Source organism: Hyla sarda, unplaced genomic scaffold, assembly GCF_029499605.1.
Source record: "Hyla sarda isolate aHylSar1 unplaced genomic scaffold, aHylSar1.hap1 scaffold_2034, whole genome shotgun sequence".
Lineage (NCBI taxonomy): Eukaryota > Metazoa > Chordata > Amphibia > Anura > Hylidae > Hyla > Hyla sarda.
The window spans coordinates 12611-30674 of record NW_026608696.1 but is presented as its reverse complement, the minus strand read 5'-3'; the positions used below and the strand labels follow the sequence as shown (position 1 = coordinate 30674).

The following is an 18064-nucleotide window of genomic DNA, read 5'->3' as shown; positions in this document are numbered from 1 at the left end:
CGATCGCAACCACAGGTTAATAAATAGATAGCAAAAGTGGTGTCGCAGTTTAATGAATCCTTAATTTTGAATGTTTGTTGTGTAAAAAAGGAAGAAAAAGTATCAGTTTGGATAATCCATTCACAACAGAGGCAGCGACTTTTTTTACAAGGAAAACAATATGGTTTAATAGAACAGGAATTCTGTGGTGTACGATATTCGGAAAATCTGCTAGGGACGTTCCAAAAATCTCAGCAATTTATTAGCCCCCAGCAGATTTTCCGAATATCGTACACCACAGAATTCCTGTTCTATTAAACCATATTGTTTTCCTTGTAAAAAAAGTCGCTGCCTCTGTTGTGAATGGATTATCCAAACTGATACTTTTTCTTCCTTTTTTACACAACAAACATTCAAAATTAAGGATTCATTAAACTGCGACACCACTTTTGCTATCTATTTATTAACCTGTGGTTGCGATCGCCAATATGTTGGCCGTACCACACAAACGGTGCGCTCCAGGATGAACAAACACAGATGGAACATAAAACATGGTTTTTTGTTGCATAGTCTTTCCCGTCATTTCACTCTCTATCATCAAAAAAACACTGAAACTTTAAAATTAATTATTTTAGAAACTATCCCCATTCATTTACCTAATAGAATACAAAGACTTAATAATCGCGAATCCTTTTGGATTCACAAACTACATACTTTGCACCCTCAAGGTTTTAATGAATGTATTGATACAGTTAAATAATTTGATAATTTGGGATTTAAAATTTTCCCATCGTTCCATATGGATTAATTTTGAAAACATTATACCTTGATTTTTTCTTTGTTCCTTCTGTACTGTTCACCCTGGAGCGCCCCACGGTGTATTTATTCATTTTTTATGTTTTATTATCTAAGTTTTGTTTATTTCCCCTTCTTCTTCTTTTTTACATATAAACATTTTTTTATTTTTAATTTATTTATTGTTTGTTAATCCGGATTCTTGTATGAATATTCACACCCTGCGTTTTCGATGGTTGTTGTATTCAATACCGCATTAGTTAATTGAGTTTATCTTATTCGCTAAGTAGTGTTCATACATTCCCTTTTGATCAGTTGCGGTTTGGTTTATCGCACTGTCCCTTATTTTTTACTATTTTAGTTTATTTTTTAATAAGGTAGCGATATACAATTAAATAATATTTTTCTATCTCTTGAACCAATTGACATGACTCTTTATACCATATATATATTTTTTGAAATAATATCCAACTTGTGTTGTTGAATACCGCACCGGCGATTTAGCGGTGCGATTTCTTGAGTCGCTTTGGTGTCATATTCACATCACATGCGATAATTATAATCATGTTGTATATATTTATATATATATATATATATATGTAGGATTGCATTGTGCTTTCATATTGCTGTCTTATCACTATTTTTGTGATTTCTGTTTATATGTATTTATGTATCATTTTCATATATTGTCATATGGATATGTAACTCTATGTAACATCTCTTTTCAAATAGCACTCTAATGGTTAATTCCTGGAGGTATATATACCTGTTACCAGCCTCCCCTTGTCATGCCTGATGAAGCTGCGCATGCGCAGCGAAACGCGTTGCATCTAATAAATCCATTGATTTTACTTGGCTGTCTGATGGTTCCTCTCTGCGCCAGACAAACTCCTGACTCCCTGGTCATTCGCCTTTGATTTCATACCTATCCAGGAGGGCTGCAGTGGACCTGCCTTCATATCTCTTCTGCTCCTAACCTTGTTGTGTGTGGGCGCACAACCAACTTCGGTAAGCGGCTTGGGAATTACCTTCCCCTACCCCCACCTGCAAGATCTACTGATCCCGCACATGAGGCGCCTTCCTTCCTTTCTCTGTGTATTAGATGATTTTGGGTCCTCTGTGTCGTTCCAGCATCATGTGACCGATCCCTCAGCGATTCTGTCGCTGTCCCTGATGGAGCTGAGAGACAAACTGAGGAGCGAGGTCCTCACCCCAGAAGCCGTCCTCGGGACCTACGTGAGCAAGGTGAGTGACCGCAGCCACCCCAGGACCCTTATATACAGAGGGGAGGAAAGTATTGTCAGCCACCCCAGGACCCTTATATACAGAGAGGTGGAAAGTATTGTCAGCCACCCCAGGACCCTTATATACAGAGAGGAGGAAAGTATTGTCAGCCACCCCAGGACCCTTATATACAGAGAGGAGGAAAGTATTGTCAGCCACCCCAGGACCCTTATATACAGAGAGGAGGAAAGTATTGTCAGCCACCCCAGGACCCTTATATACAGAGGGGAGGAAAGTATTGTCAGCCACCCCAGGACCCTTATATACAGAGGGGAGGAAAGTATTGTCAGCCACCCCAGGACCCTTATATACAGAGAGGTGGAAAGTATTGTCAGCCACCCCAGGACCCTTATATACAGAGAGGAGGAAAGTATTGTCAGCCACCCCAGGACCCTTATATACAGAGAGGAGGAAAGTATTGTCAGCCACCCCAGGACCCTTATATACAGAGAGGAGGAAAGTATTGTCAGCCACCCCAGGACCCTTATATACAGAGGGGAGGAAAGTATTGTCAGCCACCCCAGGACCCTTATATACAGAGGGGAGGAAAGTATTGTCAGCCACCCCAGGACCCTTATATACAGAGAGGAGGAAAGTATTGTCAGCCACCCCAGGACCCTTATATACAGAGAGGAGGAAAGTATTGTCAGCCACCCCAGGACCCTTATATACAGAGAGGAGGAAAGTATTGTCAGCCACCCCAGGACCCTTATATACAGAGGGGAGGAAAGTATTGTCAGCCACCCCAGGACCCTTATATACAGAGGGGAGGAAAGTATTGTCAGCCACCCCAGGACCCTTATATACAGAGGGGAGGAAAGTATTGTCAGCCACCCCAGGACCCTTATATACAGAGAGGAGGAAAGTATTGTCAGCCACCCCAGGACCCTTATATACAGAGGGGAGGAAAGTATTGTCAGCCACCCCAGGACCCTTATATACAGAGAGGAGGAAAGTATTGTCAGCCACCCCAGGACCCTTATATACAGAGAGGAGGAAAGTATTGTCAGCCACCCCAGGACCCTTATATACAGAGGGGAGGAAAGTATTGTCAGCCACCCCAGGACCCTTATATACAGAGGGGAGGAAAGTATTGTCAGCCACCCCAGGACCCTTATATACAGAGAGGAGGAAAGTATTGTCAGCCACCCCAGGACCCTTATATACAGAGAGGAGGAAAGTATTGTCAGCCACCCCAGGACCCTTATATACAGAGAGGAGGAAAGTATTGTCAGCCACCCCAGGACCCTTATATACAGAGGGGAGGAAAGTATTGTCAGCCACCCCAGGACCCTTATATACAGAGAGGAGGAAAGTATTGTCAGCCACCCCAGGACCCTTATATACAGAGGGGAGGAAAGTATTGTCAGCCACCCCAGGACCCTTATATACAGAGAGGAGGAAAGTATTGTCAGCCACCCCAGGACCCTTATATACAGAGAGGAGGAAAGTATTGTCAGCCACCCCAGGACCCTTATATACAGAGGGGAGGAAAGTATTGTCAGCCACCCCAGGACCCTTATATACAGAGAGGAGGAAAGTATTGTCAGCCACCCCAGGACCCTTATATACAGAGGGGAGGAAAGTGTTTAGTCAGCCACCCCAGGACCCTTATATACAGAGGGGAGGAATGTATTGTCAGCCACCCCAGGACCCTTATATACAGAGAGGAGGAAAGTATTGTCAGCCACCCCAGGACCCTTATATACAGAGGGGAGGAAAGTATTGTCAGCCACCCCAGGACCCTTATATACAGAGAGGAGGAAAGTATTGTCAGCCACCCCAGGACCCTTATATACAGAGAGGTGGAAAGTATTGTCAGCCACCCCAGGACCCTTATATACAGAGGGGAGGAAAGTATTGTCAGCCACCCCAGGACCCTTATATACAGAGAGGTGGAAAGTATTGTCAGCCACCCCAGGACCCTTATATACAGAGAGGAGGAAAGTATTGTCAGCCACCCCAGGACCCTTATATACAGAGGGGAGGAAAGTATTGTCAGCCACCCCAGGACCCTTATATACAGAGGGGAGGAAAGTATTGTCAGCCACCCCAGGACCCTTATATACAGAGAGGAGGAAAGTATTGTCAGCCACCCCAGGACCCTTATATACAGAGGGGAGGAAAGTATTGTCAGCCACCCCAGGACCCTTATATACAGAGAGGAGGAAAGTATTGTCAGCCACCCCAGGACCCTTATATACAGAGAGGAGGAAAGTGTTTAGTCAGCCACCCCAGGACCCTTATATACAGAGAGGAGGAAAGTATTGTCAGTCACCCCAGGACCCTTATATACAGAGAGGAGGAAAGTATTGTCAGCCACCCCAGGACCCTTATATACAGAGAGGAGGAAAGTATTGTCAGCCACCCCAGGACCCTTATATACAGAGGGGAGGAAAGTATTGTCAGCCACCCCAGGACCCTTATATACAGAGAGGAGGAAAGTATTGTCAGCCACCCCAGGACCCTTATATACAGAGAGGAGGAAAGTATTGTCAGCCACCCCAGGACCCTTATATACAGAGAGGAGGAAAGTATTGTCAGCCACCCCAGGACTCTTATATACAGAGGGGAGGAAAGTATTGTCAGCCACCCCAGGACCCTTATATACAGAGGGGAGGAAAGTATTGTCAGCCACCCCAGGACCCTTATATACAGAGGGGAGGAAAGTATTGTCAGCCACCCCAGGACCCTTATATACAGAGAGGAGGAAAGTATTGTCAGCCACCCCAGGACCCTTATATACAGAGGGGAGGAAAGTATTGTCAGCCACCCCAGGACCCTAATATACAGAGAGGAGGAAAGTATTGTCAGACACCCCAGGACCCTTATATACAGAGGGGAGGAAAGTATTGTCAGCCACCCCAGGACCCTTATATACAGAGGGGAGGAAAGTATTGTCAGCCACCCCAGGACCCTTATATACAGAGAGGAGGAAAGTATTGTCAGCCACCCCAGGACCCTTATATACAGAGGGGAGGAATGTATTGTCAGCCACCCCAGGACCCTTATATACAGAGGGGAGGAAAGTGTTTAGTCAGCCACCCCAGGACCCTTATATACAGAGGGGAGGAAAGTGTTTAGTCAGCCACCCCAGGACCCTTATATACAGAGAGGAGGAAAGTATTGTCAGCCACCCCAGGACCCTTATATACAGAGGGGAGGAAAGTATTGTCAGCCACCCCAGGACCCTTATATACAGAGGGGAGGAAAGTATTGTCAGCCACCCCAGGACCCTTATATACAGAGAGGAGGAAAGTATTGTCAGCCACCCCAGGACCCTTATATACAGAGGGGAGGAAAGTATTGTCAGCCACCCCAGGACCCTTATATACAGAGAGGAGGAAAGTATTGTCAGCCACCCCAGGACCCTTATATACAGAGAGGAGGAAAGTGTTTAGTCAGCCACCCCAGGACCCTTATATACAGAGAGGAGGAAAGTATTGTCAGCCACCCCAGGACCCTTATATACAGAGAGGAGGAAAGTATTGTCAGCCACCCCAGGACCCTTATATACAGAGAGGAGGAAAGTATTGTCAGCCACCCCAGGACCCTTATATACAGAGAGGAGGAAAGTATTGTCAGCCACCCCAGGACCCTTATATACAGAGAGGAGGAAAGTATTGTCAGCCACCCCAGGACCCTTATATACAGAGGGGAGGAAAGTATTGTCAGCCACCCCAGGACCCTTATATACAGAGGGGAGGAAAGTATTGTCAGCCACCCCAGGACCCTTATATACAGAGAGGAGGAAAGTATTGGCAGCCACCCCAGGACCCTTATATACAGAGGGGAGGAAAGTATTGTCAGACACCCCAGGACCCTTATATACAGAGGGGAGGAAAGTATTGTCAGCCACCCCAGGACCCTTATATACAGAGGGGAGGAAAGTATTGTCAGCCACCCCAGGACCCTTATATACAGAGGGGAGGAAAGTGTTTAGTCAGCCACCCCAGGACCCTTATATACAGAGGGGAGGAAAGTATTTAGTCAGCCACCCCAGGACCCTTATATACAGAGGGGAGGAAAGTGTTTAGTCAGCCACCCCAGGACCCTTATATACAGAGAGGAGGAAAGTATTGTCAGCCACCCCAGGACCCTTATATACAGAGAGGAGGAAAGTATTGTCAGCCACCCCAGGACCCTTATATACAGAGGGGAGGAAAGTATTGTCAGCCACCCCAGGACCCTTATATACAGAGGGGAGGAAAGTATTGTCAGCCACCCCAGGACCCTTATATACAGAGGGGAGGAAAGTATTGTCAGCCACCCCAGGACCCTTATATACAGAGGGGAGGAAAGTATTGGCAGCCACCCCAGGACCCTTATATACAGAGAGGAGGAAAGTATTGGCAGCCACCCCAGGACCCTTATATACAGAGGGGAGGAAAGTATTGTCAGACACCCCAGGACCCTTATATACAGAGAGGAGGAAAGTATTGGCAGCCACCCCAGGACCCTTATATACAGAGGGGAGGAAAGTATTGTCAGCCACCCCAGGACCCTTATATACAGAGGGGAGGAAAGTGTTTAGTCAGCCACCCCAGGACCCTTATATACAGAGGGGAGGAAAGTATTTAGTCAGCCACCCCAGGACCCTTATATACAGAGGGGAGGAAAGTGTTTAGTCAGCCACCCCAGGACCCTTATATACAGAGAGGAGGAAAGTATTGTCAGCCACCCCAGGACCCTTATATACAGAGAGGAGGAAAGTATTGTCAGCCACCCCAGGACCCTTATATACAAAGGGGAGGAAAGTATTGTCAGCCACCCCAGGACCCTTATATACAGAGAGGAGGAAAGTATTGTCAGCCACCCCAGGACCCTTTTATACAGAGAGGAGGAAAGTATTGTCAGCCACCCCAGGACCCTTATATACAGAGAGGAGGAAAGTATTGTCAGCCACCCCAGGACCCTTATATACAGAGAGGAGGAAAGTATTGTCAGCCACCCCAGGACCCTTATATACAGAGGGGAGGAAAGTATTGTCAGCCACCCCAGGACTCTTATATACAGAGGGGAGGAAAGTATTTAGTCAGCCACCCCAGGACCCTTATATACAGAGGGGAGGAAAGTATTGTCAGCCACCCCAGGACCCTTATATACAGAGGGGAGGAAAGTATTGTCAGCCACCCCAGGACTCTTATATACAGAGGGGAGGAAAGTATTGTCAGCCACCCCAGGACCCTTATATACAGAGGGGAGGAAAGTATTTAGTCAGCCACCCCAGGACCCTTATATACAGAGGGGAGGAAAGTATTTAGTCATCCCCCAATTGTACCCGTTCTTCCCCTTATAAAGATGAGGCTGTAATTTCCATCATAGGTTATAACCTCAACTATGAGACAGAATGAGAAAAATCCATAAATCCCATTGTCTGATTATTATAGGATTTATCTGCAAATTATGGAGGAAAATAAGTATTTGGTCACCTACAGACAAGTAAGATTTCTGCCTCTCACAGACCTGTAACTTCTTCTATAAGAAGTCGTTACCTGTATTAATGGCTCCTGTGTGATCTTGTTATCAGTATAAAAGACACCTGTCCACAACCTCAGTCACACTCCAAACTCCACTATGGCCCAGACCAAAGAGCTGGCGAAGGACACCAGAAACAACATTGTAGACCTGCACCAGGCTGGTAAGACTGAATCTGCAATAGGCAAGAAGCTTGGTGTGAAGAAATCAACTGTGGGAGCAATTATTAGAGAATGGAAGACATACAAGACCACTGATAATCTCCCTCCATCTGGGGCTCCACGCAAGATCTCACCCCGTGGTGTCAAAATGATCACAAGAACGGTGAGAAAAAATCCCAGAACCACATGGGGGACCTAGTGAATTACCTGAGAGCTGGGGCCAAAGTAACAAAGGCTACCATCAGTAACAGTTTTTTTAGGGAATTTTTTGACAAGCTAAATACCAATGAAATAGGGATGAAATTTACCCCTGAAGAAGGTGGTAAGAGCATCAACTTTCTAGATATCACTATATCCATTGATGAAGAATATAGAATACAAACTGATATCTATAGAAAAGCGACAGCTACGAACAGCTTCCTCCACTGGCAGAGCTGGCATCCAGGTCCATTAAGACGGAGTATACCATACGGACAGTACCTTCGTGCTAAAAGGAATTGCTCCCAAGAGACAAGCTTTCAAAAAGAGAGTGATAACTTAATGAGAAGGTTTGTAGAACGGGGATATCCTAAACAACATATGAGAAGAGCCTATAATAAGGGAAGGACATTTGATAGAACTGAACTACTGGGCTCAAGGAATGCAAGGGATACTCCCCAAAAGACAATTAGATGTATTGGAACTTTTGATGGATATGCATCTCAGATTACAAGGATATTAAACCAACATTGGCATGTTTTAAGAATAGACCCCGACTTACAAGATGTTATTGGAGGCAGACCAAGCATCACGTATAGGAGGGGAGCTAACATCAAGGATATTTTGGTCCATAGCCATTTCCAACAAAGAAAGGAAAGCCAATCCACTTGGATTCCAAACCCGCCAAATGGATCATTCCCATGTGGACATTGCAGCACTTGCAAACACATGGCGAAAATTAAAAAGTTTAGGAATCCGTCTGACGGCAGAGAATACACCATTAGGGATTTCATTAATTGCAGCAGCCAAAATGTTATTCATATCGCTACCTGTACATGCCCTAAACCATACGTGGGGAAGACTACGCAAGAACTAAGGAGAAGAGTGGGGAAACATCTAAGCACAATAAGGACAGGGGTGGATACCCCTCTGGCCCGACATATTAGAATGAGACATGAAAATAAAGCCGATGTACTGAAATTCTGGGGTCTTCGACAATTCAAAATTGGACCTAGAAAAGGGAACATTGATAGAGCATTGTTGAAAGAAGAGACAAAATGGATTTATCGCTTAAATAGTAGAAGTCCCTTTGGACTGAATGAAGAATTTACATTTACAGCATTCTTAGAGTAATATAAAAAAGACAATATGCTCTTGATCTGTCAATAATATTGAGCTAACTCATTACAAATTAACCCCATAGCATATAATACTACTAGAAGATTCTAATGACGGAGGAACTGTGCAACAACTAGTGAAAGTGCTATTGTGGATTATGTAGAAACAGGGTGAGGAATTAACAACTTACAGATAGTACTTACCTTTAATAGGGAGACAGTGGCCATCAGCTATGGAAATGTCATCTAGGAAGAAATAAAGGATATGAAACAAAATAGAAATTAAGATCAATAAAATAAGGAGATGTAATAAGGAAGAACATGTAGAATAACAATATATTCTCTCTGGAAGAGAGAGAAGATCTGAATATGATTAATCATTCTTGTTATCTCTTTATAGGAAGGATAATATTTATATACAATGAATAATGGCTAACTAACAAGGACTAACTTATATCCTTTTTGAAGATAGCACATTGGTCACAAAACCCTTTGAGGAGGCAGATCCGCCCCTTCTAATGAGAATACTCAAGGATATATATGGGCCGAGCATATATGAGTCTATAACTACATGGATATACGATAGTCTATATACCTAATGACTCATGTATATAATGTAGAGATATCTGAAAGTCCTCCTATTAAATGATAATGTCCCCCTGGAAATAAAATAACATAACCACTAAGACCAATTATTATTATTATTTTTCAACAGCCTACATATAAGAAAACAAAAAAAGAAACCTAATCCGCCTAAGAATATAATGCATTTATCCCTAATACTTACCTGACGAATACTAATGAATATAGATGTGACCAAAACACATGGAGCCAGAAGATATTCGCATCAGAAGTATGTGACCGCGATTTTTTCTAAGTTCTGGAGAGTGCGCACTATGAATGTAAACATCGGAGAAGAATCTAAGTTCTAGCGCATGCGCTGAAACTATCGGAGCGCAGGAGTGACGTAGTAAAGTAGAGGTCACATGACACGGAAAGGAAGTGTAACGTTGACAACCTAGGACGCGGACGACAGGAACTCGATCACATGATGAGACCATGTGACTAGCACGTCACAAACCTCCCTTACTATTAGTGGAGGAGCCGTGACCGCGATACCTGGGAACATGATGCGGCGCCACGGGATTGGTTAATTAAGTTAGGAAGTGATGTCAACAGTAGCCTATATTAGTAAGTGCACAGCGTCCCTCGCGGCATTAGCCTCTAACCCTTGACAAAGGTGATTTATCACCGAAACGTCGGGTGGGCTGGTAGTTAGTTTTAAACAGTGGAGGGATAATAATTGTCTAGAGCATAGGTATACTCTGCGCCAAAGCAATACAAGATTGGCGCGGAGAATCATATATTACAAGCTCCATATACAAAGAGAGGAGTAATTACAGCTCCCTAATACTATACCCTCCACTGATAATTTTAACCATAGTGTGAAGGGGTAATATTTTAACAAGCTAAGAATAAAGATTGTTTTTAAGGGGGGTTCTAGTGAAGGGTTTAATCCCCGCGAGGGGGTAACCCCTCAAAGGTTGTTGAATTTATGATTTGCCCTGTTACCTCCAGGGACATATTTTGTGGATAAAACCATCAGTAACACACTACACCACCAGGGACTCAAATCATACAGTGTCAGACATGTCCCCCTGCTGAAGCCAGTACATGTCCAGGCCCATCTGAAGTTTGTAGAGAGCATTTGGATGATCCAGAAGAGGATTGGGAGAATGTCATATGGTCAGATGAAACCAAAGTAGAACTTTTTGGTAAAAACTTACCATTCTTTCTCCTCCAAACACGACGAGTTGAGTTGCCTCCAAAGAACACCATACCTACTGTGAAGCATGTGGGCGGGAACACCATACCTACTGTGAGGCATGGGGGCGGGAACACCATACCTACTGTGAAGCATGTGGGCGGGAACACTATACCTACTGTGAGGCATGGGGGCGGGAACACTATACCTACTGTGAGGCATGGGGGCGGGAACACCATACCTACTGTGAGGCATGGGGGCGGGAACACCATACCTACTGTGAAGCATGGGGGCAGGAACACCATACCTACTGTGAAGCATGTGGGCGGGAACACCATACCTACTGTGAGGCATGGGGGCGGGAACACCATACCTACTGTGAGGCATGGGGGCGGGAACACCATACCTACTGTGAGGCATGGGGGCGGGAACACCATACCTACTGTGAAGCATGGGGGCGGGAACACCATACCTACTGTGAGGCATGGGGGCGGGAACACCATACCTACTGTGAGGCATGGGGGCGGGAACACCATACCTACTGTGAGGCATGGGGGCGGGAACACCATACCTACTGTGAGGCATGGGGGCGGGAACACCATACCTACTGTGAGGCATGGGGGCGGGAACACCATACCTACTGTGAAGCATGGGGGCGGGAACACCATACCTACTGTGAAGCATGTGGGCGGGAACACCATACCTACTGTGAGGCATGGGGGCGGGAACACCATACCTACTGTGAGGCATGGGGGCGGGAACACCATACCTACTGTGAAGCATGGGGGCGGGAACACCATACCTACTGTGAGGCATGGGGGCGGGAACACTATACCTACTGTGAGGCATGGGGGCGGGAACACCATACCTACTGTGAGGCATGGGGGCGGGAACACCATACCTACTGTGAAGCATGGGGGCGGAGACATCAGGCTTTTGGGCTGTTTTTCTGCTAAGGGACCAGGACGACTGATCCGTGTAAAGGAAAGAATGAATGGAGCCATGTATCGTAAGATTTTGAGTGAAAACCTCCTTCCATCAGCAAGGACATTGAAGATAAAACGTGGCTGGGTCTTCCAGAATGACAATGATCCCAAACACACCACCTGGGCAATAAAGGAGTAGCTTTGTAAGAAGCATTTCAAGGTCCTGGAGTGGCCTAGCCAGTCACCAGATCTCAACCCCATAGAAAACCTTTGGAGGGAGTGTAAAGTCTGTGTTTTCCAGCGACAGCCCCAAAACATCACTGCCCTAGAGAAGATCTGCATGGAGGAATGGGACAAAATACCAGAAACAGTTTGTGAGAACCTTGTGAAGACAGAAATCATGTGACCTCTGTCATTACCAACAGTGTGTGAGAACATTGTGAAGACAGAAAACATGTGACCTCTGTCATTACCAACAGTGTGTGAGAACCTTGTGAAGACAGAAAACATGTGACCTCTGTCATTACCAACAGTGTGTGAGAACCTTGTGAAGACAGAAAACATGTGACCTCTGTCATTACCAACAGTGTGTGAGAACCTTGTGAAGACAGAAATCATGTGACCTGTCATTATCAACAGTGTATGAGAACCTTGTGAAGACAGAAAACATGTGACCTCTGTCATTACCAACAGTGTGTGAGAACCTTGTGAAGACAGAAATCATGTGACCTCTGTCATTACCAACAGTGTGTGAGAACCTTGTGAAGACAGAAATCATGTGACCTCTGTCATTACCAACAGTGTGTGAGAACCTTGTGAAGACAGAGAAAACATGTGACCTCTGTCATTACCAACAGTGTGTGAGAACCTTGTGAAGACAGAAATCATGTGACCTCTGTCATTACCAACAGTGTGTGAGAACCTTGTGAAGACAGAAAACATGTGACCTCTGTCATTACCAACAGTGTGTGAGAACCTTGTGAAGACAGAAATCATGTGACCTCTGTCATTACCAACAGTGTGTGAGAACCTTGTGAAGACAGAAAACATGTGACCTCTGTCATTACCAACAGTGTGAGAACCTTGTGAAGACAGAAATCATGTGACCTCTGTCATTACCAACAGTGTGTGAGAACCTTGTGAAGACAGAAATCATGTGACCTCTGTCATTACCAACAGTGTGTGAGAACCTTGTGAAGACAGAAATCATGTGACCTGTCATTACCAACAGTGTGAGAACCTTGTGAAGACAGAAATCATGTGACCTCTGTCATTACCAACAGTGTGAGAACCTTGTGAAGACAGAAATCATGTGACCTGTCATTACCAACAGTGTGAGAACCTTGTGAAGACAGAAATCATGTGACCTCTGTCATTACCAACAGTGTGTGAGAACCTTGTGAAGACAGAAAACATGTGACCTCTGTCATTACCAACAGTGTGTGAGAACCTTGTGAAGACAGAAATCATGTGACCTCTGTCATTACCAACAGTGTGTGAGAACCTTGTGAAGACAGAAAACATGTGACCTCTGTCATTACCAACAGTGTGTGAGAACCTTGTGAAGACAGAAAACATGTGACCTCTGTCATTACCAACAGTGTGTGAGAACCTTGTGAAGACAGAAATCATGTGACCTCTGTCATTACCAACAGTGTGTGAGAACCTTGTGAAGACAGAAATCATGTGACCTCTGTCATTACCAACAGTGTGTGAGAACCTTGTGAAGACAGAAATCATGTGACCTCTGTCACTACCAACAGTGTGTGAGAACCTTGTGAAGACAGAAATCATGTGACCTCTGTCATTACCAACAGTGTGTGAGAACCTTGTGAAGACAGAAATCATGTGACCTCTGTCATTATAACAAAGTACTGAGAAGAACTTTTCTTATTGACCAAATACTTATTTTCCACCATAATTTGCAGATAAATCCTATAATAATCAGACAATGGGATTTATGGATTTTTCTCATTCTGTCTCATAGTTGAGGTTATAACCTATAATGATAATTACAGCCTCATCTTTATAAGGGGGAGAACGGGTACAATTGGGGGCTGACTAAATACTGTTTTGACCCACTGTGTGTAATAAATGCCAGCTGCTGGCTGGTTCTCTGGTATGTATACGTGGCTGCTGCCTGGTTCTCTGGTATGTATACGTGGCTGCTGCCTGGTTCTCTGGTATGTATACTTGGCTGCTGCCTGGTTCTCTGGTATGTATACTTGGCTGCTGCCTGGTTCTCTGGTATGTATACTTGGCTGCTGGCTGGTTCTCTGGTATGTTTACTTGGCTGCTGCCTGGTTCTCTGGTATGTATACGTTGCTGCTGGCTGGTTCTCTGGTATGTATACTTGGCTGCTGGCTGGTTCTCTGGTATGTATACTTGGCTGCTGCCTGGTTCTCTGGTATGTATACTTGGCTGCTGCCTGGTTCTCTGGTATGTATACTTGGCTGCTGCCTGGTTCTCTGGTATGTATACTTGGCTGCTGCCTGGTTCTCTGGTATGTTTACTTGGCTGCTGCCTGGTTCTCTGGTATGTATACTTGGCTGCTGGCTGGTTCTCTGGTAAGTATACTTGGCTGCTGGCTGGTTCTCTGGTATGTATACTTGGCTGCTGGCTGGTTCTCTGGTATGTATACTTGGCTGCTGCCTGGTTCTCTGGTATGTATACTTGGCTGCTGCCTGGTTCTCTGGTATGTATACTTGGCTGCTGCCTGGTTCTCTGGTATGTATACTTGGCTGCTGCCTGGTTCTCTGGTATGTATACTTGGCTGCTGCCTGGTTCTCTGGTATGTATACGTGGCTGCTGCCTGGTTCTCTGGTATGTATACGTGGCTGCTGCCTGGTTCTCTGGTATGTATACGTGGCTGCTGCCTGGTTCTCTGGTATGTATACGTGGCTGCTGCCTGGTTCTCTGGTATGTAAACGTGGCTGCTGCCTGGTTCTCTGGTATGTATACTTGGCTGCTGCCTGGTTCTCTGGTATGTATACTTGGCTGCTGCCTGGTTCTCTGGTATGTATACTTGGCTGCTGCCTGGTTCTCTGGTATGTATACTTGGCTGCTGCCTGGTTCTCTGGTATGTATACTTGGCTGCTGCCTGGTTCTCTGGTATGTATACTTGGCTGCTGCCTGGTTCTCTGGTATGTATACTTGGCTGCTGCCTGGTTCTCTGGTATGTATACTTGGCTGCTGCCTGGTTCTCTGGTATGTATACTTGGCTGCTGCCTGGTTCTCTGGTATGTATACTTGGCTGCTGCCTGGTTCTCTGGTATGTATACTTGGCTGCTGCCTGGTTCTCTGGTATGTATACTTGGCTGCTGCCTGGTTCTCTGGTATGTATACTTGGCTGCTGCCTGGTTCTCTGGTATGTATACTTGGCTGCTGCCTGGTTCTCTGGTATGTATACTTGGCTGCTGCCTGGTTCTCTGGTATGTATACTTGGCTGCTGGCTGATTCTCTGGTATGTATACTTGGCTGCTGCCTGGTTCTCTGGTATGTATACTTGGCTGCTGCCTGGTTCTCTGGTATGTATACTTGGCTGCTGCCTGGTTTTCTGGTATGTATACTTGGCTGCTGCCTGGTTCTCTGGTATGTATACGTGGCTGCTGCCTGGTTCTCTGGTATGTATACGTGGCTGCTGCCTGGTTCTCTGGTATGGATACGTGGCTGCTGCCTGGTTCTCTGGTATGTATACTTGGCTGCTGCCTGGTTCTCTGGTATGTATACTTGGCTGCTGCCTGGTTCTCTGGTATGTATACGTTGCTGCTGCCTGGTTCTCTGGTATGTATACTTGGCTGCTGCCTGGTTCTCTGGTATGTATACTTGGCTGCTGCCTGGTTCTCTGGTATGTATACGTGGCTGCTGCCTGGTTCTCTGGTATGTATACTTGGCTGCTGCCTGGTTCTCTGGTATGTATACGTGGCTGCTGCCTGGTTCTCTGGTATGTATACTTGGCTGCTGCCTGGTTCTCTGGTATGTATACTTGGCTGCTGCCTGGTTCTCTGGTATGTATACTTGGCTGCTGCCTGGTTCTCTGGTATGTATACGTGGCTGCTGCCTGGTTCTCTGGTATGTATACGTGGCTGCTGCCTGGTTCTCTGGTATGTATACGTGGCTGCTGCCTGGTTCTCTGGTATGTATACGTGGCTGCTGCCTGGTTCTCTGGTATGTATACGTGGCTGCTGCCTGGTTCTCTGGTATGTATACGTGGCTGCTGCCTGGTTCTCTGGTATGTATACTTGGCTGCTGCCTGGTTCTCTGGTATGTATACGTGGCTGCTGCCTGGTTCTCTGGTATGTATACTTGGCTGCTGCCTGGTTCTCTGGTATGTATACTTGGCTGCTGCAGGGTTCTGTGAGTTTACTTGTGCTCTACCACACTGCGCCTGATCTTGACTCCTTGTCTAATTTCTCGCAGGCGCTGGAAGTGACCCGGGAGCTGAACTGTGTTACCGACTTCTTACCAGAGTGCGAGGAGCAGCTGAAGGAACTCCGGGGGCAGACAAGCCGGGGGCCACTATACGGGGTTCCCATCAGCGTGAAGGATAATTTTAACTGCAAGGTTGTGTCATGTCCACAGTGATGTCGGGGGGGGGGGGGGTTGCAGTGATGCAGTGGTGGTCACTGTGATGTCATGGAGGGCGCAGTGATGTCGGGGGGGGGGTTGCAGTGATGTCGGGGGGGGGGTTGCAGTGATGTCGGGGGGGGGGGGGTTGCAGTGATGTCGGGGGGGGGGGGTGTTGCAGTGATGTCATGGAGGGCGCAGTGATGCGGTGGTGGTTGCAGTGATGTTGTGGGGGTGTCGCAGTGATGTCATGGAGGGCGCAGTGATGCGGTGGTGGTCGCAGTGATGTCATGGAGGGAGCAGTGATGCGGTGGTGGTCGCAGTGATGTCATGGAGGGAGCAGTGATGCGGTGGTGGTCGCAGTGATGTCATGGAGGGCGCAGTGATGCGGTGGTGGTCGCAGTGATGTCATGGAGGGCGCAGTGATGCGGTGGTGGTCGCAGTGATGTCATGGAGGGCGCAGTGATGCGGTGGTGGTTGCAGTGATGTCATGGAGGGCGCAGTGATGCGGTGGTGGTTGCAGTGATGTTGTGGGGGTGTCGCAGTGATGTCATGGAGGGCGCAGTGATGCGGTGGTGGTTGCAGTGATGTTGTGGGGGTGTCGCAGTGATGTCATGGAGGGCGCAGTGATGCGGTGGTGGTCGCAGTGATGTCATGGAGGGCGCAGTGATGCGGTGGTGGTCGCAGTGATGTCATGGAGGGCGCAGTGATGCGGTGGTGGTCGCAGTGATGTCATGGAGGGCGCAGTGATGCGGTGGGGGTGTCGCAGTGATGTCATGGAGGGCGCAGTGATGCGGTGGTGGTTGCAGTGATGTCATGGAGGGCGCAGTGATGCGGTGGTGGTTGCAGTGATGTTGTGGGGGTGTCGCAGTGATGTCATGGAGGGCGCAGTGATGCGGTGCTGGTTGCAGTGATGTCATGGAGGGAGCAGTGATGCGGTGGTGGTCGCAGTGATGTCATGGAGGGCGCAGTGATGCGGTGGTGGTCGCAGTGATGTCATGGAGGGCGCAGTGATGCGGTGGTGGTCGCAGTGATGTCATGGAGGGCGCAGTGATGCGGTGGTGGTTGCAGTGATGTTGTGGGGGTGTTGCAGTGATGTCATGGAGGGCGCAGTGATGCGGTGGTGGTTGCAGTGATGTTGTGGGGGTGTTGCAGTGATGTCATGGAGGGCGCAGTGATGTGGTGGTGGTTGCAGTGATGTTGTGGGGGTGTTGCAGTGATGTCATGGAGGGCGCAGTGATGCGGTGGGGGTTGCAGTGATGTTGTGGGGGTGTTGCAGTGATGTCATGGAGGGCGCAGTGATGCGGTGGTGGTCGCAGTCCTTGAGGAGCAGTGAAGCGTGGGGTCATGGTGCCGCAGGGGATGTTTGGCTCCGCCCTTGAGGATCACTGCTCGTTGTGGGGTCCTCTGCCCGACTTTGTGGTAATATAATTCTCTTCTTCAGGGTCACGACTCCACATTGGGGTTAGTTAAGAATTTGGAGCGTCCGGCCTCGGAGGATTGCGTCATTGTGCGGGTGCTGAAGAAGCAGGGAGCCGTCCCCTTCGTGAAGACCAACGTCCCACAGTCCTTACTGAAGTAAGACCCCCGAGTGCTACAGGGAAGGGGGCGGGGTTAGAGGGGGACAGAGGGCAGGTACGAGGGGGTTATTTACTACATACAGGGGGGGCTGTTATTAACTACGGGGGCTGTTACTTCACACAGATATTGTGGAGGTCAGTAGGTGTGTGTGTATTGTATAGTATATAGTGTGTGTGTATTGTATAGTATATAGTGTGTGTGTATTGTATAGTA

The 18064-nt window shown here is 47.0% G+C and overlaps 1 protein-coding gene across 1 annotated transcript in view; it reads left to right on the top strand.

Moving 5' to 3' along the window:
- Positions 1-17852, top strand: part of LOC130317823 (vitamin D3 hydroxylase-associated protein-like) — a 40041-nt gene extending 22189 nt beyond the window's left edge. The window contains exons 2-4 of the mRNA XM_056552876.1: positions 1906-2019; positions 16124-16267; positions 17715-17852. Coding sequence (XP_056408851.1) covers positions 1906-2019; positions 16124-16267; positions 17715-17852 — 396 coding nt within the window. The remainder of the gene's footprint in view (positions 1-1905; positions 2020-16123; positions 16268-17714) is intronic.
- The last annotated feature ends 212 nt before the right edge of the window (positions 17853-18064 follow it).